General features: G+C 44.1%; 2 protein-coding genes across 3 annotated transcripts; both read left to right on the forward strand.

Moving 5' to 3' along the window:
- Window positions 1–553: 553 nt before the first annotated feature.
- c1qa (complement component 1, q subcomponent, A chain) lies at window positions 554–11,516 on the forward strand. The gene is made up of 6 exons (XM_010863696.3): window positions 554–659; window positions 4,294–4,482; window positions 6,591–6,934; window positions 7,362–7,448; window positions 8,381–8,425; window positions 11,178–11,516. Exons 2-6 carry the CDS (start codon window positions 4,305–4,307, stop codon window positions 11,277–11,279), a joined length of 756 nt encoding a protein of 251 aa, XP_010861998.1. The 5' UTR covers window positions 554–659; window positions 4,294–4,304; the 3' UTR covers window positions 11,280–11,516.
- Window positions 11,517–15,568: 4,052 nt separating this feature from the next.
- On the forward strand, window positions 15,569–26,062 carry c1qc (complement component 1, q subcomponent, C chain). 2 transcript variants are annotated; one of them, XM_034293107.1, is made up of 6 exons: window positions 15,569–15,666; window positions 16,224–16,397; window positions 17,941–18,235; window positions 25,300–25,429; window positions 25,597–25,708; window positions 25,797–26,062. In XM_034293107.1, coding segments are annotated over exons 1-6 (735 nt in total). In that variant the 5' UTR covers window positions 15,569–15,665; the 3' UTR covers window positions 25,820–26,062. The 2 variants fall into 2 exon arrangements, with proteins under 2 accessions (XP_034148998.1, XP_012987960.2); XM_013132506.3 differs by having other exon boundaries at window positions 25,597–26,062.
- The last annotated feature ends 531 nt before the right edge of the window (window positions 26,063–26,593 follow it).

The raw sequence follows: 26,593 nt of genomic DNA on the forward strand, positions 1-26,593 counted from the left end.
CAACTGTAGTTCTGCTTTCTCATATTAAGCAAGTCATGTCTGGAATAGTATCCAGCTGGAGCTTTGTTTGGATGCCTTGGTGTCCATGTGTAAATGTAAAACAATTGTGCTATATTTATATAGTGTGAAATGCGTTTGATTTAATTGATTGAGAAGGTTAATGTCAGACTGTATGTAAATTGTACATATTTCGTATTTAATTGTTTGTTTTAGTCTTGTATTACTCAGAGCACATTTGTAAATGAAACCTGGGTTTCAACGTGTCTCTCTAGTTTTGCATTGTAAAAACCCTCAAAAACACTCAAAACATGTTTTTGAGGAAGAAGAGGTTTGATAACCCCTGAAGTCCAATATGTTAACATGTTTCTGAGGAAGAAGAGGATGGATAACTCTTGAAGCAGAATGTTAACATGTCAAATGTCTTCCTCAGAAACAACTCCAGAAGCAGAATAATGATGTTAACATGTTTTTGAGGAAGTTGTTCAGGAATACTTCTGTCAGGACACTTTGAGGAAATAAAACTAATGACTTGACAGCTTCAGTGTGTGTGTGTGTGTGTGTGTGTGTGTAAACTGGGTGAATGATTTTTTTTTTATAGAAGGAACGGACCGACAACAGATCTGTGCTCTGATCTACACTGAACTAATATTAAAGCATTGGTGAGTGATATCTTTATGCAAATATACAGCATATAAAAAAATTAAGAGAACACTGCACCTTTTTCTTTCCTTTCTAAAAAAGTGGACAAGGAAAGTTTTGGGTGAGGAACAAAAGGGTTTAAATTAAGAGACCACTGCAAATTGAACGCTTCAGTTCCTCAATCAAAACTTTCCTTTTAAACTTTTTTGGAAAGGAAAGAAAAAGGTGGAGCTGTATATATATGTATATGTATATGTATGGATCCTACAGTGTTCAAATGAGAAGCAAAGGAGAGAAGAGGGCTTCATTAATTACACCATGGTTACAGAGGGGAGAAGAGGGCTTGATTAGTTACAACATGGTTACAGAGGAGAGAAGAGGGCTTGATTAGTTACAACATGGTTATAGAGGAGAGAAGAGGGCTTGATTAGTTACAACATGGTTACAGAGGAGAGAAGAGGGCTTGATTAGTTACAACATGGTTACAGAGGAGAGAATCGGGCTTGATTAGTGACAACATGGTTACAGAGGAGAGAAGAAGGCTTGATTAGTTACAACATGGTTACAGAGGGGAGAAGAGGGCTTGATTAGTTACAACATGGTTACAGAGGAGAGAAGAGGGCTTGATTAGTTACAACATGTTTACAGAGGAGAGAAGAGGGCTTGATTAGTTACAACATGGTTATAGAGGAGAGAAGAGGGCTTGATTAGTTACAACATGGTTACAGAGGGGAGAAGAGGGCTTGATTAGTTACAACATGGTTACAGAGGAGAGAAGAGGCAACATGGTTACAGAGGAAAGAAGAAGGCTTGATTAGTTACAACATGGTTACAGAGGGGAGAAGAAGGCTTGATTAGTGACAACATGGTTACAGAGGAGAGAAGAAGGCTTGATTAGTGACAACATGGTTACAGAGGAGAGAAGAAGGCTGGATTAGTGACAACGTGGTTACAGAGGAGAGAATCGGGCTTGATTAGTGACAACATGGTTACAGAGGAGAGAAGAAGGCTTGATTAGTGACAACATGGTTACAGAGGAGAGAATCGGGCTTGATTAGTGACAACATGGTTACAGAGGAGAGAAGAAGGCTTGATTAGTGACAACATGGTTGCAGAGGAGAGAAGAAGGCTTGATTAGTGACAACATGGTTACAGATTTGAGAAGAGGGCTTAATAAGTTGACACAGGCGTGTCAACCAAGACAGCCCCACAACATCCAGAGACTTGAGGTACTCAGGGCGGAACTCATCCACCCCCGGTGCCTTGCCACCGAGGAGTTTCTTGACCACCTCTGTGACTTCAGCCCGGGTGATGGACGAGTCCACCTCTGAGCCCTCATCCTCTGCTTCCTCAATGGAAGACGTGACGGCGGGATTGAGGAGATCCTCGAAGTACTCCTTCCACCGCCCGATGACATCCCCAGTTCTGCCGGAGGTGGGAGTTAAAGATCTCTCTGACAAGAGACTCGGCCAGACGTTCCCAGCAGACCCTTACAATACGCTTGGGCCTGCCGAGTGTGTCCAGCTTCCTCCCCCACCATTGGATCCAACTCACCACCAGGTGGTGATCAGTTGACAGCTCCGCCCTTCTCTTCACCCGAGTGTCCAAGACATACGGCTGCAGGTCAGATGAAACGACAACAAAGTCGATCATCGACCTGCGGCCTAGGGTGTCCTGGTGCCACATGCACTGATGAACACCCTTATGCTTGAACATGGTGTTCGTTATGGACAAACTGTGACTAGCACAGAAATCCAATAACTGAACACCGCTCGGGTTCAGATCAGGGGGGCCGTTCCTCCCAATCACGGCCCTCCAGGTGTCACTGTCGTTGCCCACGTGGGCGTTGAAGTCCCTCAGTAGAACGATAGAGTCCCCAGTCGGAGCACTTTCCAGCACCCCTCCCAGAGACTCCAAGAAGGTCGGGTACTCTGCACTGCCGTTCGGCCTGTAGGCACAAACAACAGTGAGAGACCTATCCCCAACCCGTAGGCGCAGGGAAACGACCCTCTCGTTCACCGGGGTAAACTCCAACACATGGCGGCAGAGCTGGGGAGCTATAAGCAAACCCACACCAGCCCGCCGCCTCTCACCATGGGCAACTCCAGAGTGGTGAAGAGTCCATCCTCTCTCAAGGAGTGTGGTTCCAGAGCCCAAGCCGTGCGTAGAGGTGATCCTGACTACCTCTAGTCGGAACCTCTCAACCTCACGCACCATCTCAGGCTCCTTCCCCGCCAGCGAGGTGACGTTCCACGTCCCTAGAGCTAGTTTCCGTGTCCAGGGATCGGGTTGTCGAGGCCCCTGCCTTCGACTGCCGCCCGATCCTCTCCGCACCGACCCCTTATGGTCCCTCCTGTGGGTGGTGAGCCCACGGGAAGGCGGCCCCACGTCGCTCCTTTGGGCTGAGCCCGGCTGGGCCCCATGGGGAAAGGCCCGGCCACCAGGCACTCGCATACGAGCCCCAACCCCGGGCCTGGCTCCAGGGTGGGGCCCCGGCTGCGCCATACCGGGCGACGTCACGGTGCTCGAAATGTAACTCATCATTAAAGGGTTTTGAACCGCTCTTAGTCTGACCCGTCGCCTAGGACCTGTTTGCCTTGGGAGACCCTACCAGGGGCATATAGCCCCAGACAATATAGCTCCTAGGGTCACTTGGGAGGTATGCTGAAATCAATCTGATTTATTTCAGATTTCATTTCTTGCATCACATTCCCGATGGGTCAGCAGTTGGCATACATTCAATTAGTGTTTGGTTTAAATTTGTTGGGACAAACATTTTGGTTAGCCTTCCACAAGCTTTCCACAATATGTTGGGTGAATTTTGGCCCGTTCTTTCTGACAGAACCTGTATAACTGAGTCACGTTTGTAGACTTCCTTGCTCACACACGCTTTTTCAGTTCTGCCCACAAATTGTCTATAGGATTGAGGTCTGAGCTCTGATGGCAACTCCAATACAGCAAACACGACAATAACAATGATCCACAATGTGTGGAGCAGAGGGGAAACATTTAAACACATACAAACGATATCAATTGGCACCTGGTGTGAATGATTGAAGACATGTGACAGTCCGGGATGTGTTCATATGTGTTGGAAACTGAGAATGTATGGCACGGTGGCGCTGCTGCTCACCGTACCATGACAGAAGCATCTAAAGCCATGACATAATTTTCTGGAATTGTCCAAGCTATTTAAAGTCACAGTCAACTTAGTGTATGTAAACTTCTGATCCATTGGAATTGAGATATAATCAATTATAAGTGAAATAATCTGTCTGTAAATAATTGTTTGAAAAGTTACTTGCGTCGTGCACAGTAGATGCCCAAACCGACTTGCCAAAACTACGGTTTGTCAACATGAAATTTGTGGGGTTGTTGAAAAATTTGTTTTAATGAATTCAACCTAAATGTCCAACAACTTCCAATTGTATTTTAAATATTGCAATGTGCGCTCCAATGAGATATGAGATATGCTTCGATATATATGACATGAGTGATAAAATACTATAAGCATTTACAGAAAACAATTGTAAAACCAATGTGCTAGTCATCTTTCCAGATCTTTGGTGTCATACCTCTGCTGTGATGTCATACCTCTGCTGTGATGTCATACTTCGGCTGTGATGTCATACCTCTCCTGTTGTGTTATCCCAGGTTTCCATACAATGATTCCAGGCTTCTCCAGGTTGTCCTCACCTTCCCTGTCAGTGCTGATTGTGGCGGTGCTGCTCTCCTTGGGGCGGTGCCAGGATGTCTGCCGGGCCCAAGATGGAGAGAAGGGAGCAGCGGGAACACCCGGCCGGGATGGACGACCAGGAGCGAAGGGAGAGAAAGGAGAACCAGGTAACAGAGGGATGAGAGAAGAGGGCAGGCCCTGAGTGGATGATGATGAAATGGACTGTATGCACTGTGGAGGATAATAATGTAGGCTAGATGACAAAGTATGTAAGTGCTTTTTATTATTACGTGAAATCTTCCGAGATTTTGTGTAAACTTGCAGATTTCAATGACTCAAGACGCCATCTCTTGAGGTAGCATGCATCATCCTCCTGAAATGTTACAAGTGTGAAGACAATTCGGAACACCACACACATTGTTAGATTTTCCCATGATTGACAGCCACAATCCTGCGTGGTATGTCTCAAACATGCAATAAATTTAAATGCTATGGAAATCATTATGCAAACTAAGACAAGGCTATCTAGCATTTTATTCTCTCTTGTAATCTAAAAAGTCCTAAGAAGGGAGAGATAATATCTCTGTATGGTTAGAAAGAAGAGATAGGATCCCTGACTGTAGAAGGGAGAAATTGGAACACTGTCTTTGTAGAAGAGAGGTATAGGGGATCATTGTCCTTAGAAGGGAGATATAGGGGATCATTGTCTGAGAAGGGAGATATAGGGGATCATTGTCTGTAGAAGGGAGATATAGGGGATCATTGTCTGTAGAGGGGAGATATAGGGGATCATTTTCTGTAGAAGGGAGATATAGGGGATCATTGTCTGTAGAGGGGAGATATAGGGGATCATTTTCTGTAGAAGGGAGATATAGGGGATCATTTTCTGTAGAAGGGAGATATAGGGGATCATTGTCTGTAGATGGGAGATATAGGGAATCATTGTCTGTAGGAGAGAGATACATTATCTCACAAAAGTGAGAACACCCCTCACATTTTTGTAAATATTTGCTTATATCTGTTCAATTGACAACACTGAATAAATGAGTGTACAGCTTGTATAACAGTGTAAATTTGCTGTCCCTTCAAAATAACACAACACACAGCCATTAATGTCTAAACCGCTGGCAACAAAAGTGAGTACACCCCTAAGTGAAAATGTCCAAATAGGGCCCAAAGTGTCAATTTTTGGTGTGGCCGTTATTTTCCAGCAGTGCCTTGGGCATGGAGTTCAATGAACTGTAGCTCCCCAGTGCCGGCAGCACTCATGCAGCCCCAGACCATGACACTCCCACCACCATGCTTGACTGTAGGCAAGACACACTTGTCTTTGTACTCTTCACCTGGATGCAGCCACACGCTTGACACCATTTAAACCAAATAAGTTTATCTTGGTCTCATCAGACCAATGGACATGTTTCCAGTAATCCATGTCCTTAGTCTGCTTGTCTTTCGCAAACTATTTTCGGCTTTCTTGTGCATCATCCTTAGAAGAGTCTTCCTTCTGGGACGACAGCCATGCAGACCAATTTGATGCAGTGTGTGGCATATGGTCTGAGCACTGACAGGCTGACCCCCCACCCCTTCAACCTCTGCAGCAATGCTGGCAGCACTCAGCACATACGTATATTTCACAAAGACAACCTCTGGATATGACGCTGAGCACGTGCACACAACTTCTTTGGTCGACCATTGCAAGGCCTATTCTGAGTGGAACCTGTCCTGTTAAACCACTGTATGGTCTTGGCCACCGTGTTGCAGATCAATTTCCGGGTCTTGGCAGTCTTCTTATAGCCTAGGCCATCTTTATGTAGAGCAACAATTCTTTTTTTCAGATCCTCAGAGAGTTCTTTGCCATGAGGTGCCATGCTGAACTTCCAGTGACCAGTATGAGGGAGTGTGAAAGCGATGTCACCAAATTTAACACACCTGCTCCCCATTCACACCTGAGACCTTGTAACACTAACGAGTCACATGACACCGTGGAGGGAAAATGGCTAATTCGGCCCAATATGGACATTTTCACTTAGGGGTGTACTCACTTTTGTTGCCAGCAGTTTATACATTAATAGATGTGTGTTGAGTTATTTTGAGGGGAAAGCTAATTTACACTGTTATACAAGCTGTACACTCACTACTTTACATTGTAGCAAAGTGTCATTTCTTCAGTGTTATCACATGAAAATATATACTCAGGAGGTTTACTCACTTTTATGATATACTGTATAGGGGATCGTTTTTAGTAAACCCCAGTCTCTGCCCTCTTCTCTCTCAGCACTGCAGCTGGTAGCAGGGTTGCCCCACATCCAGAAAGGGGCAAAGGGTAGCCGGGGGTTTCCAGGCGACATGGGCCCTAAAGGCCTAGCAGGGGATCTGGGACCAGAAGGGCCCCCAGGCCCTCGCGGACGTGCCGGACCGTCCGGGAAGGGCAGGATCCCGTCCCTGCAACACCGAGCAGCCTTCTCCGTGAGCCGGAATGACACCTCCTACCCCTCCTGGAACCGACCTCTGACCTACAACAAAGCCATCACCAGCAGCAGTCTGATTTATCTGGCCTCTGGAATCTTCACCTGCAGCACACCTGGAGTTTATTACTTTGTCTTCCATTCAGAGACTAAGGTATACAGACAGACAGGTGGAACACAGAGAGACATGTGGTAGACAGAGAGACAAACTGGTGGTACACAGACAGACCACCTGTCTGTCTCTCTGTAACACAAAGACAGATGGGTGGTACACAGACAGGTGATACACAGACAGACAGGTGGGATGTAAAGAGACAGACAGGTGGTATGTAGGCAAACAGGCAGTGAGACAAAAAGAGACAGGTTGCACACCGGGAGGCAGACAGGTGGTACACCGGGAGGCAGACAGGTGGTACACCGGGAGGCAGACAGGTGGTACACCGGGAGGCAGGTTATACACATAAGCAGGTGGTACACAGAGACAGACAAGTCACTCACAAATAGATAGACTGACAGGTGCTACACAGAGACAGACAGATGTCTCTTTCCCTTTTCTAGATTGTCAAACTTTGTTTCTGCAGGTGAGCATGTGCCTGTATCTGAGGAGTGACACTCTGGGAGACAGGAAGCTGGGTTTCTGTGACTACAACATTAGGAGCAATATCCAGGTACAGTACCTATCACAACACTAGAGCCAATACCCAGGTACAATACATAACAACACCAGAGTCAATACCCAGGTACAATACACAGGTACAATACCCAACAACACCAGAGCCAATACCCAGGTACAAAACCTAACAACACCAGAGCCAATACCCAGGTACAATACCCAGGTACAATACCCAACAACACCAGAGCCAATACCCAGGTACAATACATAACAACACCAGAGTCAATACCCAGGTACAATACATAACAACATCAGAGCCAATATTCTGGTATAATACATAACAACACCAGAGCCAATACCCAGGTACAATACACAGGTACAATACCCAACAACACCAGAGCCAATACCCAGGTACATTGCCTAACGACAACAGGTAACGTTTCTATAACACCAGGTAGGGTTACTAAGACAACAACAGGTAACGTTACTATAACACCAGGTTGGATTACTATGACAACAAAAGGTAGCATTACCATTACACCTGCTAAGGTTACTATGTCGACAACATAGTGTTACTATAACACCAGGTTAGGTGAATGTACCACCACTAAACATACAACATTGAAAGAATTACTTTGAAAAAACTTGGCTAGGTCTCATTTTAAATTATGTCCAAGTTAAAAATGCTTCATAATGCTTTCCAAAAGCACTACATAAATATGTAACAAAACATCTAGAACCACATGCTGTACTGCATAATGACAATAAGCTTAATGTAATTTAAAGTGGGACCCACTAGGGTTTTAGAAGGCCTGGTTAAAGATAATATGAAAACTTAGACAAATTGTTTTTAAATTAAGCTTTTAGATGTAGATGTCAAATGTATACCATCAGTCATTACCCCAAAGTATTATTCTATGGATCACGTTGTGAGAATGAATTTGAATCTGGTGTGGAATCTTTTCATTGTTAACTCCTGCCATGTAGGTTCTGTCAGGAGGGGTGGTGTTGGACCTATCAAAAGGCCATAAGGTTAGTCATCCTCAATTGTAACCAATCACCACACAGCATTTTTAATACTAATCAATCACTATACAGCCTCCTCAATACTAATCAGTCACCACACAACATCCTTTATACTAATCAAAACAACACACAGCATCATCCATATCAATCAATCACCACACATTATCCACCATTCTAATTAATCACCACACAGCATCCTCTATACTAATCCAAACACCACACAACATCCTCTGATTACCAGTGTTAAACCTCTGTAGGAGCTAAGCTTTGCTGTGGTCCAGAGGTTTAAGCTACTGCCTCAGATGTTGCAGAAAGTCCTGCCCACAAGAAATAGATGTTGCAGAAAGTCCCTGAAGAAATAGATCTCTGAGCTGTTTCCAAAAGCCTTAGTTGCCTCTAAAAGTGTTATTGAACAGCTGCCCAGACCCCTGCTAGGACAGAGTAGGTTGGTGTTCATCTCTTTCTGTCAACACATCACGCAGAGACAAGTACAGTTCCAGCAACACATTTCAAAAAAGTTGTTGTTGTTGTTATTTGGGAACAGAGGTGACCAATTAATGTAGTTCTGAAAGTGGAAAGTTGTCCCATTCTTGCTTGATGTAGGATTTCAACTACTCAACAATTCAGAGTCTCCTTTGTCATATTTTTCATTTCATAATGCTCCAAATATTTTCAGAGGGTGACCATCTACAGGTCTGGACTGCAGCCAGGCCAGTTTTACACCCATACTCTTTTACTACGGAGCCATGCTGTTGTGATACATGCAGAATGTGGTTTGGCATTACCCCACTGAAATAAGCAATGCCTTCCCGGAACAAGACGTCATCTGGATGGCAGCATAGGTCAATCAATCCTGAGGCGTCGCTAGGACCACAATACATTCAGGGCTTAGCCCACCCACCCAGGACAGAAAGTACAGGGTTTTGACTGTATGCATAAAATGTTGATGGACACGCTAGCGGCCTACAAGTCTACATTCTCATAGTGCACAATCAGAATAGATCTGCTATCTTTTTTATTCTTTTTGGTCCGTTTGAGATCCGGGGCTATTCATAAAAGATCCAAATTTATTTATGAAGCCTTTTTCACAAAATGCTTTTTCAAAACACTCATCCTGAAACCCCAAGGAGCAAGCAACATCAATATCGATGTATATGGCTAAAAACTAGGAAGAAACCAAGAGAGGGACCAGGATTGAAGGGGTGAACAGTCCTTTTCAGGCTGTGTCGGGTGAACACTTTAAGAGTACAAATTGTAGCAATTAATAAATGCATGTGGTTTTATGTCCAGAGTCTATAAAATATAATCCAGGTCAGAAGCATGACCAGATGAACAAGGACAGGGACCATGGTGACCAGGGACCATAGCTTTCGAACTGTGCGCTTTTAAGAGGTGGAAGTTTTAACTTGTATTTGTGGATGCAGCAACATACTGTGTATACAGACAGTGGTTTTCAGAAGGGTTCCTGGGCCCATGCAGTGATTTCCACTACAGAATCGTGTGTCGGTTTTTAATGCAGTGTGTCCAAAGATAACGGCCATCCCATACTGGTTCTCAGCCAGTATGAGATTAAAAGATTCTCTGAATCTTTTAATGATATTAGGTACCATAAATGATGAGATCCCCAAATTCTTAGCAATTTTACGTTGTGATACATTATTCTTAAAGTTTTGCATTATTTGCCTATGCAGTCTTTCACAGAGTGGTGAACCCCTCCTTATCCTCACTTTTGACAGACCCATCATCACTGGAATTATCTTTTAATACCCAATCATGTTACTGACCTGTTGCCAATTGACATAATTAGTTGTGTGATATTTCACCAGGTTTAGTTTTTTAGCAATACACAACTTTTCCAGTCTTATGGTGCCTCTGTCAAAGCTTTTTTGAAATGTGTTGCTGGCATACTAGATCATACATACTAGAGCCTAGAGCCTACATACTAGATCCTACATACTACAGGCAAGAGCTTATACAAGATCCTACATACTACAGCCTAGAGCCTACATACTACAGGCTAGATCCTACATACTAGATCATAAATAATACAGCCTAGAGCCTACATACAAGATCCTACATGCTAAAGCCTAGATCCTACATACTAGATCCTACACAGCGTTCAACATTAACACTGGCCCGCTGGCCTCCTCTTATGATCTGACTTGCTAGTCTCCTCATGGTCTGACTTCTTAGCCTCCTCATGGTTTTACTTGCTTGTCTCCTCATGGTCTGACTTCTTAGCCTCCTCATGGTCTGACTTCTTAGCCTCCTCATGGTCTGACTTCTTAGCCTCCTCATGGTCTGACTTCTTAGCCTCCTCATGGTCTGACTTCTTAGCCTCCTCATGGTCTGACTTGCTAGCCTCCTCATGGTCTGACTTGCTAGCCTCCTCATGGTCTGACTTGCTAGCCTCCTCATGGTCTGATGAGATATTCGAGGGATTGGGCTTGAAAGCCGATCAAGGTGTTTTTCCTGCCTGATCCTTTGTGGCTTTTTAAAGAGCGAACATTGTTTCGCCGTAACTTGTGAATGAAATTAGTAAATAATTGCTGGTGTGGTGGCAAGAACAACAACACATTATACTGCTAACTAGTTAGCTAGGCCCATTGTGTAGTGAAGGTTGGGTGGCGGGATAGTGTTTGAATCCGATGTAACCAATTGGATTACAAATACCTGATATTACCAAGTGTGTTGATATTACCTTGTTTGTTTATATTATCAGGTAGGTTGATGTAACCAGATGTATTCATTTTACCAGGTCTGGCTGGAGCCGTTTAAAGACAAGCAGCAGGACAGCGTTAGGAATGACAAGAAGGAGAAAAATATTGTGTTTAATGGCTTCCTGCTCTTCCCCAAATAACAGCCATGCAAGTCCCAGGAACCGAGTATATTACTGCAACCGACACTCTGTACCAATTATGACATTTCCCCAACTTCTATTTCTAGAAATGCCCAGAAGTGAAACTTACATCCCTCACACAAAGACACAGTCTATACATTTTCCCACGTTCAAATGTAATATTTTTGTTTTAAAAGCAATGTAGAATGATAATACCGTTTTTCAAATGAATAATAAAAAATAAAAAATATGTCTTGATGTCTTGTGTATTTCTTCACATCCCCAAATAAACTTTAAAAAAGTATTTCAGTCCACTGATAAACAAAACTGTCATAAATGTCTACATGTCAGAACTCAGAGTTTTTGGAAGTGATGCTAGATGGCTGACATTCACCCGTTTTGGGTATTAGATTATCACGAACAAATCAATATAATATGAAAACAGAGTTTTTGGAAGTGATGCTAGATGGCTGACATTCACCCGTTTTGGGTATTAGATTATCACAAACAAATAAATATAATATGAAAACAGAGTTTTTGATTGTACATAAGATTCCACAGTTCATTGGCACATTTGTGTCAAAATTGTTAAAGCTCAGTAAATGTGCTTTGGGATCACTGACAGACAGCAATATCCAACCCTTCACTTGGCCATTACATTTGGTGCTGTAACTGCCAAAATGTATAACTCAGTCCCCTGGGTTTGTAAGTAGACTGAGGAGGGTTTTCCTCTGAGAGTTTAGACCTGGACATTGAGGGGAAAAAAAGCTTTTCCAATGGCATGTTTTGATAATGAGTGACAAGTACAGCCTACCCTTCTTTTCAAAGGGAAGATCACTGAAACAGGGATACTGAACATGATGGTCGTCGGCAATGATCTTTCCTGCATGCTTCCTTGTCCTGGTGTCACAAAGGACTTCTATAAGGGGAAGCTGGCAGCCTATTACCTTAATTTAACCTTGATTTTAGCAGTCATGCAGAGGCCAAAAGACAATTTTACAGATGAGCTGCTGCCTATAGTCATCAGATACATCCACTCTACATCACTATAACATGGAGTACAAAGTACAGGGAACACAGACACAAACAACAGACTACACAGTCAAACGACAAACACATTTTTCATGATAATATTCCTCTAAGATCCTTTTCAATTGCCCTGGAGGCACCTATTAAATCCATTTAAAAGGATCTTGAAAATGATTGTAAATGTGAGGTAGAGAAGACTTAAAGACCGACTTGTGGACAATGAAAAAAAATGTTTGTTAAAAAATAATCTTAACTGCATATTTACCAGAGATTCTAAGATTTTAGGAAGAGAGTTTAGAAATAGGCCAGTATTTATTATGTCATTATTTTGGGCTGCGGGGTCACCACCTCTGTGAGAGGGGATTATGTAGCCCACCTTCCAGACCTTTGGTAGGATACCTGAGATAATTGTAGATGGTCTATCAACATATTATTTCTATTGAATATAAAGCCTGCTGGGATAAAATGTTGGTAAAATGCATTTCTAATCTAATGATGCAAAAGTCTTACTGAATTTGCTTTGGAAGGTAAGCTGTGGAATTAGCTCGCTTCAGTGCATTTCCGTTAATTCAAAGTCTAGATGGATCAAAACTTGATTTGGCCTTTTTACTTGATGCAGTTCATCAAGTAGGCTGAAAATCTGCCAATCAGATACCAAGTCAATCTTCCTAGCGTTTGACCAAGCCCTGATCATTCACTGAAGAGTTAACAGGATTTCCTACATTAATCCGACTTGCTATTAATATCAGTTATGTCAAATTAAAATCAACACAAAAGCTCTTTAGTTAATCAGAGGTTGGGGTTAACCAGTGATGATTTAGATTCTGTAAAAGAACCACAACAGAGACATGGATAACATTTTCATTTGCAGAGCTACAGAGACATTTGTTGCTTGGGATACTATACAGTTTGATTTAGCATAGCTTGCTACTCCTCCTCCTTTATCCTATCATATCTTTTAAACATGATAACTTTTTATCAGCAATGTCCGCATCATTGACCAATCTATTTAACCAGGTTTATGAGTGTACCAGGATATTTGAATTTGTGGTCTGAACCCAAAAATCTATCAAATCCATTTTAGGCTGCATAACACTGTACATGCTTTACCTTCTGACAGAACATCCCATAATATGATCCAAGTTAAGGTGAATAAGGGTTGGAGACACTGCTAGTCTTAATGGGTACAGTCTGAGATTACAACCTTCACACCACCCGTAATAAATACAGTCTGAGATTACAACCTTCACACCACCCGTAACAAATAGTCTGAGATTACAACCTTCACACCACCCATAACAAATACAGTCTGAGATTAGAACCTTCACATCACCCGTAACAAATACAGTCTGAGATTACAACCTTCACACCACCCGTAACAAATAGTCTGAGATTACAACCTTCACACCACCCGTAACAAATACAGTCTGAGATTAGAACCTTCACACCACCCGTAACAAATACAGTCTGAGATTACAACCTTCACACCACCCGTAACCAATAGTCTGAGATTACAACCTTCACACCACCCGTAACAAATACAGTCTGAGATTACAACCTTCACACCACCCATAACAAATACAGTCTGAGATTACAACCTTCACACCACCCGTAACAAATACAGTCTGAGATTACAACCTTCACACCACCCGTAACAAATACAGTCTGAGATTACAACCTTCACATCACCCGTAACAAATACAGTCTGAGATTACAACCTTCACACCACCCGTAACAAATACAGTCTGAGATTACAACCTTCACACCACCCGTAACAAATACAGTCTGAGATTAGAACCTTCACACCACCCGTAACAAATACAGTCTGAGATTACAACCTTCACACCACCCGTAACAAATACAGTCTGAGATTACAACCTTCACACCACCCGTAACAAATTCAGTCTGAGATTACAACCTTCACACCACCCGTAACAAATACAGTCTGAATTTGTTATGTGGTCAAATAATTACGAGTGTATGATGAGAAATATCACATAGACATGGACTCACTGTCTTGCAGGAACAGGACTCAGTCATTGCCATTCAGCATCTGGTGCCAGCCACCAAGTAGAGCGTTTCCTGGTTTGGGTCCATCTAGGCTGGACAGAACAGTCTCTATAATATGAGACTGGAGATGTGCATAAAGGGTGTGACCATTCAATAAGTTTGTTGATGATTATAGAGCATCAAAAGATGGTTTGGTGACAGTTTATTGATGTTTATAGAGCATCAACAGATGGTTTGGTGACAGTATGTTGATGATTATAGAGCATCTACAGATGGTTCGCTGACAGTTTTTTGATGATTATAGAGCATCTACAGATGGTTTGGTGACAGTTTCTTCATGATTATAGAGCATCTACAGATTGTTTGATGACATTTGGTTGATGATTATAGAGCATGAACAAATGGTTCGGTGACAGTTTGTTGATGACTATAGAGCATCTTTCAGATCGTTTGATGACGGTTGATGAATATAGAGCATCATCAGATGGTTTGGGTGACAATTTGCTCATAATTATAGAGCATCAACAGATGGTTTGATGACAGTTTGTTGATGATTATAGAGCATGAACAAATGGTTTGGTGACAGTTGGTTGATGATTATAGAGCATCTACAGATGGTTTGGTGACAATTTCTTCATGATTATAGAGCATCTACAGATTGTTTGATGACATTTGGTTGATGATTATAGAGCATGAACAAATGGTTTGGTGACAGTTTGTTGATGACTATAGAGCATCTTACAGATCGTTTGATGACAGTTGGTTGATGAATATAGAGCATCATCAGATGGTTTGGGTGACAATTTGTTCATAATTATAGAGCATCAACATATGGTTTGGTGACAGTTTGTTGATGACTATAGAGCATCTTAAAGATCGTTTGATGACAGTTGGTTGATGAATATAGAGCATGAACAAATGGTTTGGTGACAGTTGGTTGATTATTATAGAGCATCTACAGATGGACATCCAGGTTACATGGTCCAGTGTAGCAAAGACTCATTAAACTGTAATTTGCTCTTAACTGAGCAGCAGCCTATGACTTCTGAATACCAAACTCTGGAATAGAAACAGTTTTTCAGACATTATCTACAGACCCATCACACACATGCACACACACACACACACACACAAAGACACACGAAGATGTATGGAGATGTGAAACCTGCTGAGGATGCAGATGTGACCAGAGGTTCTGCTTTGGATTCAGTTCCTTCTAGGATATCTGGGAACACAACACACAGACACACACACACACACAGACACACACACAGACCCCCCCCCCCCTCACAGACACACACTCAAAACCATCCTCAAATTACAATCACACTCCATTGCACATTAGTTTGCGACTTGTCTGATATTGCAAGTAAGTGTATAATATTCTTTTTACCTCATTACCTGATATAAGCATAGATAATTAACTTGATGTGTCTTTTTTCTGCTGCTGTAGTTTGTCTCTCAAGGTTGATTACAGTTAACTGAATTTGTCGATAAAGTTATAATCATTTGAACTGTCTGTTTTGAAGTATATCCACACTGTGTGAAATGTTATCATGTTCTAAAATTTACCCAAATCACATTTCAGTAACTCACTTTGGATTTCTGGTACTGATCACGCTTATATAACTCCTGTCCTTTCACCTCTCCTCTACTCTCCACTCACCTTTCACCTCTCCTCTACTCTCCACTCACCTTTCACCTCTCCTTTACTCTCCACTCACCTTTCACCTCTCCTTTACTCTCCACACACCTTTCACCTCTCCTCTACTCTCCACTCACCTTTCACCTCTCCTCTACTCTCCACTCACCTTTCACCTCTCCTCTACTCTCCACTCACCTTTCACCTCTCCTCTACTCTCCACTCACCTTTCCCTTCTCTCTCCTCCTCTCTACTCACCTCTCCTTCATCCTCTTCTTCTTCAGTGGTTGCTATGGTCCATTTCCTTACTATGGGAGCTCTGCTCTCGATTGAAGCCTGCCTGTCCTGGTTTACATGGAGACGTGCCAGTTTGGCAGGGACGCCTGGACTGCCCGGTATCCCAGGGTTACCAGGGAGGGATGGACGAGATGGAGACAAGGGGGATAAGGGAGTGGCAGGTACCCACCCAGCCCCCCACCCCTATATATACCACTGCTCACAATCATCACAGAATAACACCAAGTCAATAAATTCCGGGAGTATCAATCTGTCCAGTTATGAAGCAATAGCGATTTTGCACCTGTTGTCAAATGAAATTGACAACAGATGCACTGGAGAAGCAACAGCAGGACAACCCAGAAAACTAGAATGGTTTTACAGGTGTTGGCCACAGACAATTGCTCTCCCCTTATCCTTCCTGACTGATTCTTCTCTAGTTTAGCATTTTGCTAGTGTCCTTGTCACTACTGGTAGCATGAGGCGGTACCTGCAGCCCATTCAGGTTGCACAGGCAGTCCAGCTCCTCCAGTGTGGCACATCCATACGTGCCGTCACAAGGTTTGCTGTGTCTCCCAGTATAGTCTCAAGATCATGGAGGAGATACCAGGAGACAGGCCGTTAAACAAGGAGAGCTGGATAGGGCTGTAGAAGGGTATCAACCCAGCAGCAGGACAGGTATCTGCTCCTTTGTGCAAGGAGGAACAGGAGGAGCACTGCCAGAGCGCTACAAAATGACCTCCAGCGGGTTACTAGTGTGCATTTTTCTGACCAAACTGTCAGAAACAGACTCCATGAGGGTGGCATGAGGGCCTGACATCCTCTAGTAGGACCTGTGGTCACAGCCCAGCACCATGCAGCTCGATTGGCTTTCGCCAGAGAACACCAGAATTGGCAGGTCTTGCATTGGTGCCCCGTTCTCTTCACAGATTAGACCAGGTTCGCACTGAGCATGTGACAGACTGATCCAGGTCTGGGAGGAGATCCCTCAGGACACATCCACCGTCTCGTCAGGAACATGCCCAGACATTGTTAGGAGTGCATACAGTCACGTGGGCCGTCCACACTACTGAGTCACATTATGAGATGCTGTGATGAAATTCATGCAAGTTGGAACAGCCTGTGATTTCGATTGTTTACTTTGATTTTTGGTGTGAGTTTGAATCCAGCCCTCAATTGGTTGGTGATTTCGGTTTCCATTAACTGTTGTTACGTCATCTTTTCTCAACGAATTACACAATGTACAGTAAAGATTTTGATCTTTAATATATTTTATTCATTAAAATGCCAACATAATTCATACCCCTTGAAATTGTTGCAAGTTTTTGAGAAAATGCAAGTCTCTATACCATTTAAAATGGTGTTGTAATTTCCACCATGAGAGAGCATTCTAATCACCTATAAAATGAAAACAGCTGAACAGCAGTAGATCTATTTTACTAGTCAACTGCAAGTCATGGCTCAAAATAGAAATAGTTAATTTGTGTCCCCAGCACAATGTCTTACTGTGTTTTGTCACTTGTTTATGTCATTTCCAGCCATAAGAAACCTCTTGGTCAAATAAAAATTCACTAAGCCTCAAAATTTGGCACGGGTATGAATACTTTTGGGCTTAACTGTATATATGAATACAGTATATAGTGTATTCATACATCCAGAGACAGTCCCTACATACATCCACTCACTTCTGCACGGATTTGGTTCTAACGTCCCTCTCCTCCCCAGGTGAGGTATTAGGGCGGGGTCACGAACCGGACCAGGGTCAGAAGGGGGATGCAGGCATGAAGGGAGCAGTTGGGAAGCAAGGTCGTAGTGGGGTGAGAGGAGAGATGGGACCCAGCGGCCCAGAGGGCCCACAGGGAGAACCAGGGGACTCAGGTTCCATGGTGTCCCTGCATCGGTCAGCCTTCAGTGTGGCCAGAGGCACTGTCAGCTTTCCAGACAAGTCGAGCCCAATCCGATTCACCTCCGTCATCACTGACATCAACAAGGACTACAATACAGAATCTGGACGCTTCAGGTGACCTGTCTGCATGTCTCTCTCTCTAGATGTCAGTCTGTTTCACAGCATGTATGTCTCTCTCCCTCCAGATGTCATGTGTCAGTCAATTGTCTTAATCATAATTACAAGGTTATACAACAATTGTAGGTCTTCTTACAATTCTCTGGCTTGGTATTATAAGTGCACCCATCCTCCATAATTGTCTTGCCATCATATAATGTGGTCATCATACAGTCATCATACGGTCATCATTTGGTCATCTTACGGTCATTGTATGGCCATCACATATGTCATCATATATGGTCATCATACGGTCATCATATGGTCATCATATGGTAATTATATGGCCATCATGTTTCATCATAAGATCATTATATGGTCATCATACGGTCATCATACAGAAATCCAAGAAACACTTTACCGTGAATTTTCTTCAGACAGGATTTTACTGACCCTCCCACCTGATCCCATAGTCCTTTCCACCATGCAGCTCTTCCCACCATGCAGCTCTTCCCACCATGCAGCTCTTCCCACCATGCAGCTCTTCCCACCATGCAGCTCTTCCCACAATGATGTTGTTTTCAGTCAATAATCCTTTCAAATGTGTGGATTTCAGTGAATTCCATAGTTCTTTTAAATCTTCTGAAGCTGTTTTAAAGGTCCTTGCCTTATCAGAAATATGGAATATGATCTGACCTATTCTTCACCTTGCAGTGAATGGCCTGAATGCTGAAAGGAAACATTCCATTATTTAGTCTGTTACTGTCACGACCCGGCTCACAAGCAGTGACAAAAATGGGAGCCCACAAGTCACTTTTAAAAGAAATAGCTACATTTATTACAAACTCGCAAGATAATGCCTCCAATCAAACAAAACAAGGACTTGGCTGCAGCTTTTTGAGTATAGACTCCTAGTGTGACGTTTCTGCATTAAAGGTTTTTCTCCGCTTCTAAAGACCTTCACAGTTGGTTCTCTGTTCTCAACTGTTCTTTGAAAGAACTTAATTAACTCTGTGACATCTAATTAATAGTTTTCTTTTAGTTGATGCCAGAATTCCATTGTTGTTTTTGGGGGTCATTTTCAAAGGAATAGGGCATAATAAACCACCGTATCTGATCCTACTCTTACAGGATCATAGTAATGTTTCAGTCATAGTAATATTTCAGTCATAGTAATGTTTCAGTCATAGTAATGTTTCCGTCATAGTAATATTTCAGTCATAGTAATTTTTCCGTCATAGTAATATTTCAGTCATAGTAATATTTCAGTCATAGTAATGTTTCAGTCATAGTAATATTTCAGTCATAGTAATATTTCAGTCATAGTAATGTTTCAGTCATAGTAATGTTTCAGTCATAGTAATGTTTCCGTCATAGTAATATTTCAGTCATAGTAATGTTTCAGTCATAGTAATATTTCAGTCATAGTAATGTTTCAGTCATAGTAATGTTTCCGTCATAGTAATATTTCAGTCATAGTAATATTTCAGTCATAGTAATGTTTCAGTCATAGTAATGTTTTTGTAATGCAATAAATAGGCTTCAATTTAGCAGTTTCTTCACATTTATTACGAGATATTTTCAGTCAAATCTATGACTGAGCATTTGTATGGCATTGTCTGTTAATGTTAAACCTGCCACACAGGTATGATTTAACATTGTTAAAGTTGTCTACTTTGCTAAGATTTGAGTTTCTGTTTACAGTTTGGCATTGTCTCACGCCTCCGTGGAACTTGGTAGATTGACTGTGCAAACATGCACTTTGTTCAGAAAACATAAAACCTTCAGAAGCCTTTTTATTCTCATCTTCCAAATGTGAATTTCATCTAGGTAATTCGGAGCAGTATCAAATTTATCTTCCAGGTCATCCTGGTCAATACTCGGTTCAACTTCTAGTTCCAGCTTTGAGAATTTTTTTTCCTTTTCTGACAAGTTCCTCAACACTACCTAGGTTTGGATTCTGATATCTATGACAACATCTATTTTATCTAGTTGTGATTGAAGTTCAGACTATACAACGTCCTCAAAATAGTCATTTGGAAATATTACAACACACCATGACAACCGTTATCAGTCTTTTTGACAACATATTTGAACATATGGACATTTGATCTTCACTTGAAAGGTTTTGAGGGGTGGAGGTAGTATAACAACAACAATAAAACTGAAGTGATGTCTTGTACAAACAATTTGTAAAATGTTATTAATAGAAATGCAATTTTCTTGTGAGGACAAAGTTAGGACACCCAAAGATTTATTTACTGAAAATGCCTAAAAATTGAATCAGGTGCCCCACAACAGGTGCAAATGATTAGAACATCGTTAGGGAGGATTTTGGAGGAGCTTGTCTTATTTAAACATTTAGTTTGGTTTGCTTCTCGACTGTTGAAGTGAGTGGTATCATTATGGCAAGATCAAAAGAGCTCTCTAAGGCCTTCAGAAAGAAGGTTGTAGATGTGTATAAGTCTGGGAAGGTATTTAAAAAGACCTCAAAACAATTTAAAATCAGCCATTCCACAGTCTGGAAAATGATTTACAAGTTGAGAACAAAAAGAAAAAATTAAGAGACCACTGCACCTTTATCTTTCCTTTCCAAAAAGTCGAAAAGGAAGGATTTGAGTGAGGAACAGAGGGTTAAAATTAAGAGACCACTGAAAATGGAATTATTCTGTTATTCTGTTCAAAACCCCCCTTAATGAAGAACAACATTATGAGTACCGTGACGTCGCCCGGTATGGCGCAGCCGGGGCCCCACCCTGGAGCCAGGCCCGGGGTTGGGGCTCGTATGCGAGCGCCTGGTGGCCGGGCCTTCCCCCATGGGGCCCGGCCGGGCTCAGCCCGAACGGGCGACGTGGGGCCGCCCTCCCGTGGGCTTCACCACCCACAGGAGGGACCATAAGGGGCCGGTGCGAAGAGGATCGGGGCGGCAGTCGAAGGCAGGGGCCTAGGCAAACCCGATCTCTGGACACGGAAACTAGCTCTAGGGACGTGGAATGTCACCTCGCTGGCGGGGAAGGAGCCTGAGTTAGTGCGTGAGGTTGAGAGGTTCCGATTAGAGGTAGTCAGGGATCACCTCTAAACGCACACGGCTTGGGCTCCTGGAACCACACTCCTTGAGAGAGGATGGACTCTTCACCACTCTGGAGTTGCCCATGGTGAGAGGCGGCGGGCTGGTGTGGGTTTGCTTATAGCTCCCCAGCTCTGCTGCCATGTGTTGGAGTTTACACCCGGTGAAACGAGAGGGTCGTTTCCCTGCGCCTACGGGGTCGGGGATAGGTCTCTCACTGTTGTTTGTGCCTACGGGCCGAACGGCAGTGCAGAGTACCCGACCTTCTTGGAGTCTCTGGGAGGGGTGCTGGAAAGTGCTCCGACTGGGGACTCTATTGTTCTACTGGGGGACTTCAACGCCCACGTGGGCAACGACAGTGACACCTGGAGGGGTGTGATTGGGAGGAACGGCCCCCCTGATCTGAATCCGAGTGGTGTTCAGTTATTGGACTTCTGTGCTAGTCACAGTTTGTCCATAACGAACACCATGTTCAAGCATAAGGGTGTCCATCAGTGCACGTGGCACCAGGACACCCTAGGCCGCAGGTCGACGATCGACTTTGTTGTCGTCTCATCTGACCTGCGGTCGTATGTCTTGGACACTCGGGTGAAGAGAGGGGCGGAGCTGTCAACTGATCACCACCTGGTGGTGAGTTGGATCCGATGGCGGGGGAGGAAGCTGAACAGACTCGGCAGGCCCAAGCGTACTGTAAGGGTCAGCTGGGAACGTCTGGCCGAGTCTCCTGTCAGAGAGATCTTTAACTCCCACCTCCGGCAGAGCTTCGACTGGATCCCGAGGGAGGCTGGAGATATTGAGTCCGAGTGGACCATGTTCTCCACCGCCATTGTCGAAGCGGCCGCTCGGAGCTGTGGCCGTAAGGTCTCCGGTGCCTGTCGAGGCGGCAATCCCCGAACCCGGTGGTGGACACCGGAAGTAAGGGATGCCGTCAAGCTGAAGAAGGAGTCCTATCAGGCCTGGTTGGCTTGTGGGACTCCTGACGCAGCTGACGGGTACCGACAGGCCAAGCGGGCTGCAGCCCGGGTGGTTGTGGAAGCAAAAACTCGGGCCTGGGAGGAGTTCGGTGAGGCCATGGAGAAGGACTATCGGCTGGCCTCGAAGAGATTCTGGCAAACCATCCGGCGCCTCAGGAGAGGGAAACAGTGCCCTACCAACGCTGTTTAACAGTAGAGGTGGGCAGCTGTTGACCTCAACTGAGGATGTCGTCGGGCGGTGGAAGGAGTACTTCGAGGAATCTCCTCAGATCCCGCTGTCACTTCTTCCATTGAGGAAGCAGAGGATGAGGGCTCAGAGGTGGACTCGGCCATCACCCGGGCTGAAGTCACTGAGGTGGTCAAGAAACTCCTCGGTGGCAAGGCACCCGGGGGTGGATGAGATCCGCCCTGAGTACCTCAAGTCTCTGGATGTTGTGGGCTGTCTTGGTTGACACGCCTGTGCAACATCGCGTGGCGGTCGGGTGACAGTGCCAGTCTGGGATGGCAGACCGGGGTGGTGGTCCCTCTTTTTAAGAAGGGGGACCGGAGGGTGTGTTCCAACTATAGGGGGATCACACTTCTGAGCCTCCCCGGGAAAGGTCTATGCCAGGGTTCTGGAGGAGGAGAATACGGCCGATAGTAGAACCTCGGATTCAGGAGGAACAGTGTGGTTTTTCGTCCAGGGGCCGTGGAACACTGGACCAGCTCTATACCCTCTACGGGGTGTTGGAGGGTTCATGGGAGTTTGCCCAACCAATCCACATATGTTTTGTGGATTTGGAGAAGGCATTTGACTGTGGAGGGTGCTTGGGGAATATGGGGTCCTGGGCCCTTTGCTAAGGGCTGTCAGGTCCCTGTACAACCGAAGCAGGAGCTTGGTCCGCATTGCCGGCAGTAAGTCAGACTTGTTCCCAGTGCATGTTGGACTCCGGCAGGGCTGCCCTTTGTCACCGGTTCTGTTCGTAATTTTTATGGACAGAATTTCTAGGCGCAGCCAGGGGCCGGAGGGTGTCAGGTTTGGGGACCACACAATTTCGTCTCTGCTCTTTGCAGATGATGTTGTCGTGTTGGCCCCTTCTAACCAGGACCTTCAGCATGCGCTGGGACGATTTGCAGCCGAGTGTGAAGCGGTGGGGATGAAAATCAGTACCTCCAAATCCGAGGCCATGGTCCTCAGTCGGAAAAGGGTGGCTTGCCCACTTCAGGTTGGTGGAGAGTGCCTGCCTCAAGTGGAGGAGTTTAAGTATCTAGGGGTCTTGTTCACGAGTGAGGGAAGGATGGAACGGGAGATTGACAGACGGATCGGTGCAGCTTCTGCAGTAATGCAGTCGATGTATCGGTCTGTCGTGGTGAAGAAAGAGCTCTCGATTTACCAGTCAATCTACGTTCCTACTCTCACCTATGGTCATGAGCTTTGGGTCATGACCGAAAGGACAAGATCCCGGATACAGGCGGCCGAAATGAGCTTTCTCCGCAGGGTGGCCGGGCGATCCCTTAGAGATAGGGTGAGAAGCTCGGTCACCCGGGAGGAGCTCAGAGTAGAGCCGCTGCTCCTCCACATCGAGAGGGGTCAGCTGAGGTGGCTTGGGCATCTGTTTCGGATGCCTCCGGAACGCCTTCCTGGGAAGGTATTCCGGTCCCGTCCCACCGGGAGGAGACCCCGGGGAAGACCTAGGACACGCTGGAGGGACTATGTCTCCCGGCTGGCCTGGGAACGCCTCGGTGTCCCCCCGGAAGAGCTGGAGGAAGTGTCTGGGGAGAGGGAAGTCTGGGCATCCCTGCTTAGACTGCTGCCCCCGCGACCCGGCCCCGGATGAAGCGGAAGAAGATGGTATGGTATGGTATTTGCTAGGACGAAAAAAGTTTTCCAGAGAACACTTCTGGACTTCTGGAACAATGTGCTTTGGAGAGATGAATCCAAAGTTGAATTTTTTGGGGACAGTAACAGAAGACATGTTTGGCGCAAACCAAAGACAACAATTGAGCATAAGAACCTCATACCAACTGTGAAGCATGGGGGTAGAAATGTCATGGTTTAGGGCTCCTTTGCTGCAGCAGGGTCAGCTCACCATCATAGAATCTACTACTGAATAATTTATTGTATAACGGGTGCTTGAGGAAAAGGTGAGACCATCTGTCCAAAAATTGAAGCGAATGTGGATTGTGCAACATGACAATGTTGCATGACAATTTATTGGAAAACATTCCACTAAATCCACCAAGGAATGGCTCAAAAGAAAGAAATGGAGAGTTCTGGAATGGCCAAATCAAAGCTCGGATCCTAATCTTATTGAGATGCTGTGGGGTGACTTGAAACAGACTGTGCATGCAAGAAACCCATCAAACATCACAGAGCTGAAAAAAGTCTGCATGGAGGAGTGGGAAAAACTTTCTCCCAGTCAATGTTGGAAAAACTTTCTCCCAGTCGATTGGTGGACTGTTATAGGAAACATCTAACAGAGTTGGACCAAAGGGTCCAATGCCAGCTATTCGGGCAGAAGGATTGGCATCTTTGTTCATTTTATTGTTAAATAAATGATAACACAGTTAAATTTTCATAGTGTTTGGTTCAATTACATCACCTTTATCTATAGCTATTATTTGAAAGAAGATTGTCCATATTTCTTCAAAAATCACTAAATTCACACATTCATGGGGTGTCCTAATTTCTTCACATGACTGTTTATCCATTTCAGTTATTTATTTTCTTATTATTCAGAGGCTAAAATGTTTCTTACCGCTGCTGTGCTCACTCACATCTGGCTGAACATTATTCCGTTGAACACTATCAGCTGTCAGCCAGCCAACCAGTCAGTACATCTCTATAGATTTCAATCTGTCAGGAAGTAAATTTCTCTTTCTAGATGCTGTGTGTCAGTCAGACTCTCTTCAGATGTTCTATGTCAGTCAGTCTCTGTCTCCAGATGCTGTGTGTCGGCCAACCACTGTCTCTCCAGGTGTCAGTTTATCTCTCTGTCTCTCCAGATGTCAGTTTGTCTCTCTGTCTCTCCAGATGTCATTTTGTCTCTCTGTCTCTCCAGATGTCCTATACAGGGGACATATTACTTTGTGTTCCATGCGTCTGCTGAAGAGAAGCTTTGCCTGCAGATCAAACTGGATGGAACCACTCTGAGCTCTTTCTGTGACTACTTTTATACCAAAACAAGACAGGTATGCACACAAACACACACACACAAACACAGACACACAAAACACTGATGCACACAGACACACAAAAACACACACACACACACACACAGAAACACACAACACAGATGCACACACATAGTCAGATGCATGCAAACATTGTTAACCCCCCCCACCCCCACTTGATTTAGGTGAGTACTGGCGGTGTGGCTGTGTACCTCAGGAAGGACCAGGAGGTCTGGCTGGAGGCCACTGAACACAACAGCTTGACCGGCAAACCTGAAGGGAATAGCATCTTCTCTGGTTTCCTGCTCCACCACCACTAAAGACCTAAAGCATCTTCCCTGGTTTCCTGCTCAACCACCACTAAAGACCTAAAGCATCTTCCCTGGTTTCCTGCTCCACCACCACTAAAGACCTAAAGCATCTTCCCTGGTTTCCTGCTCAACCACCACTAAAGACCTAAAGCATCTTCTTTGGTTTCCTGCTCCACGACCTTCAAGACTTAAAGCATCTTCTTTGGTTTCCTGCTCAACCATTACTAAACACCAACAGCATGCTAACTTAACTCACTTCTTTCCATCAAACCCTCTATTCCATTGTCATGTAATTTTTTATTCTTGTTTTGAACAGTAAAGCTGTTTTGCCTACTGAGAATGCTGGAGTGATTTATATTCATTATCATGTACTTTAACTCCATATTAGCTGTTCTCCATGATAACTGGTTCAGTTGGTTTAAACATGATTTCTCACCCAGTCAGCTGTATGCTATTGTAACAGTGTAGCTCTGACCCACGTAGGACTCAAAATAATAACCCTCTGAACACATGACAGCTGCCAGTTACTTTACTTAGTTACTTGTTGTAGAAAGCATGACATTAAGTTACTTAGTTACTTTAATATAAGTCCATTGAGTCTATATTCATGTGTTGGTCATTCCAGAAGGCACAGATGTAATGGGACGTTGTATAATTACGTACTCAGGTGTTGCATAGTCAGTGGCACTCAACAGCATAAAACATTATCAATCATTATACAGCGAGAGTGACCAATCCTATTATCTCAAGTAATCATATACCATAATGAGAAACAATGTTTGCATTTAGTTAATGAATCAAGAATGTCTTAAATCAATACATTATTTTGTATTGCAATTGCTACCACATTTTAAAGCCAGGCTGATTCAAC

This window comes from Esox lucius, chromosome 7 (genome assembly GCF_011004845.1).
Source record: "Esox lucius isolate fEsoLuc1 chromosome 7, fEsoLuc1.pri, whole genome shotgun sequence".
Classification (NCBI taxonomy): Eukaryota; Metazoa; Chordata; class Actinopteri; order Esociformes; family Esocidae; genus Esox; species Esox lucius.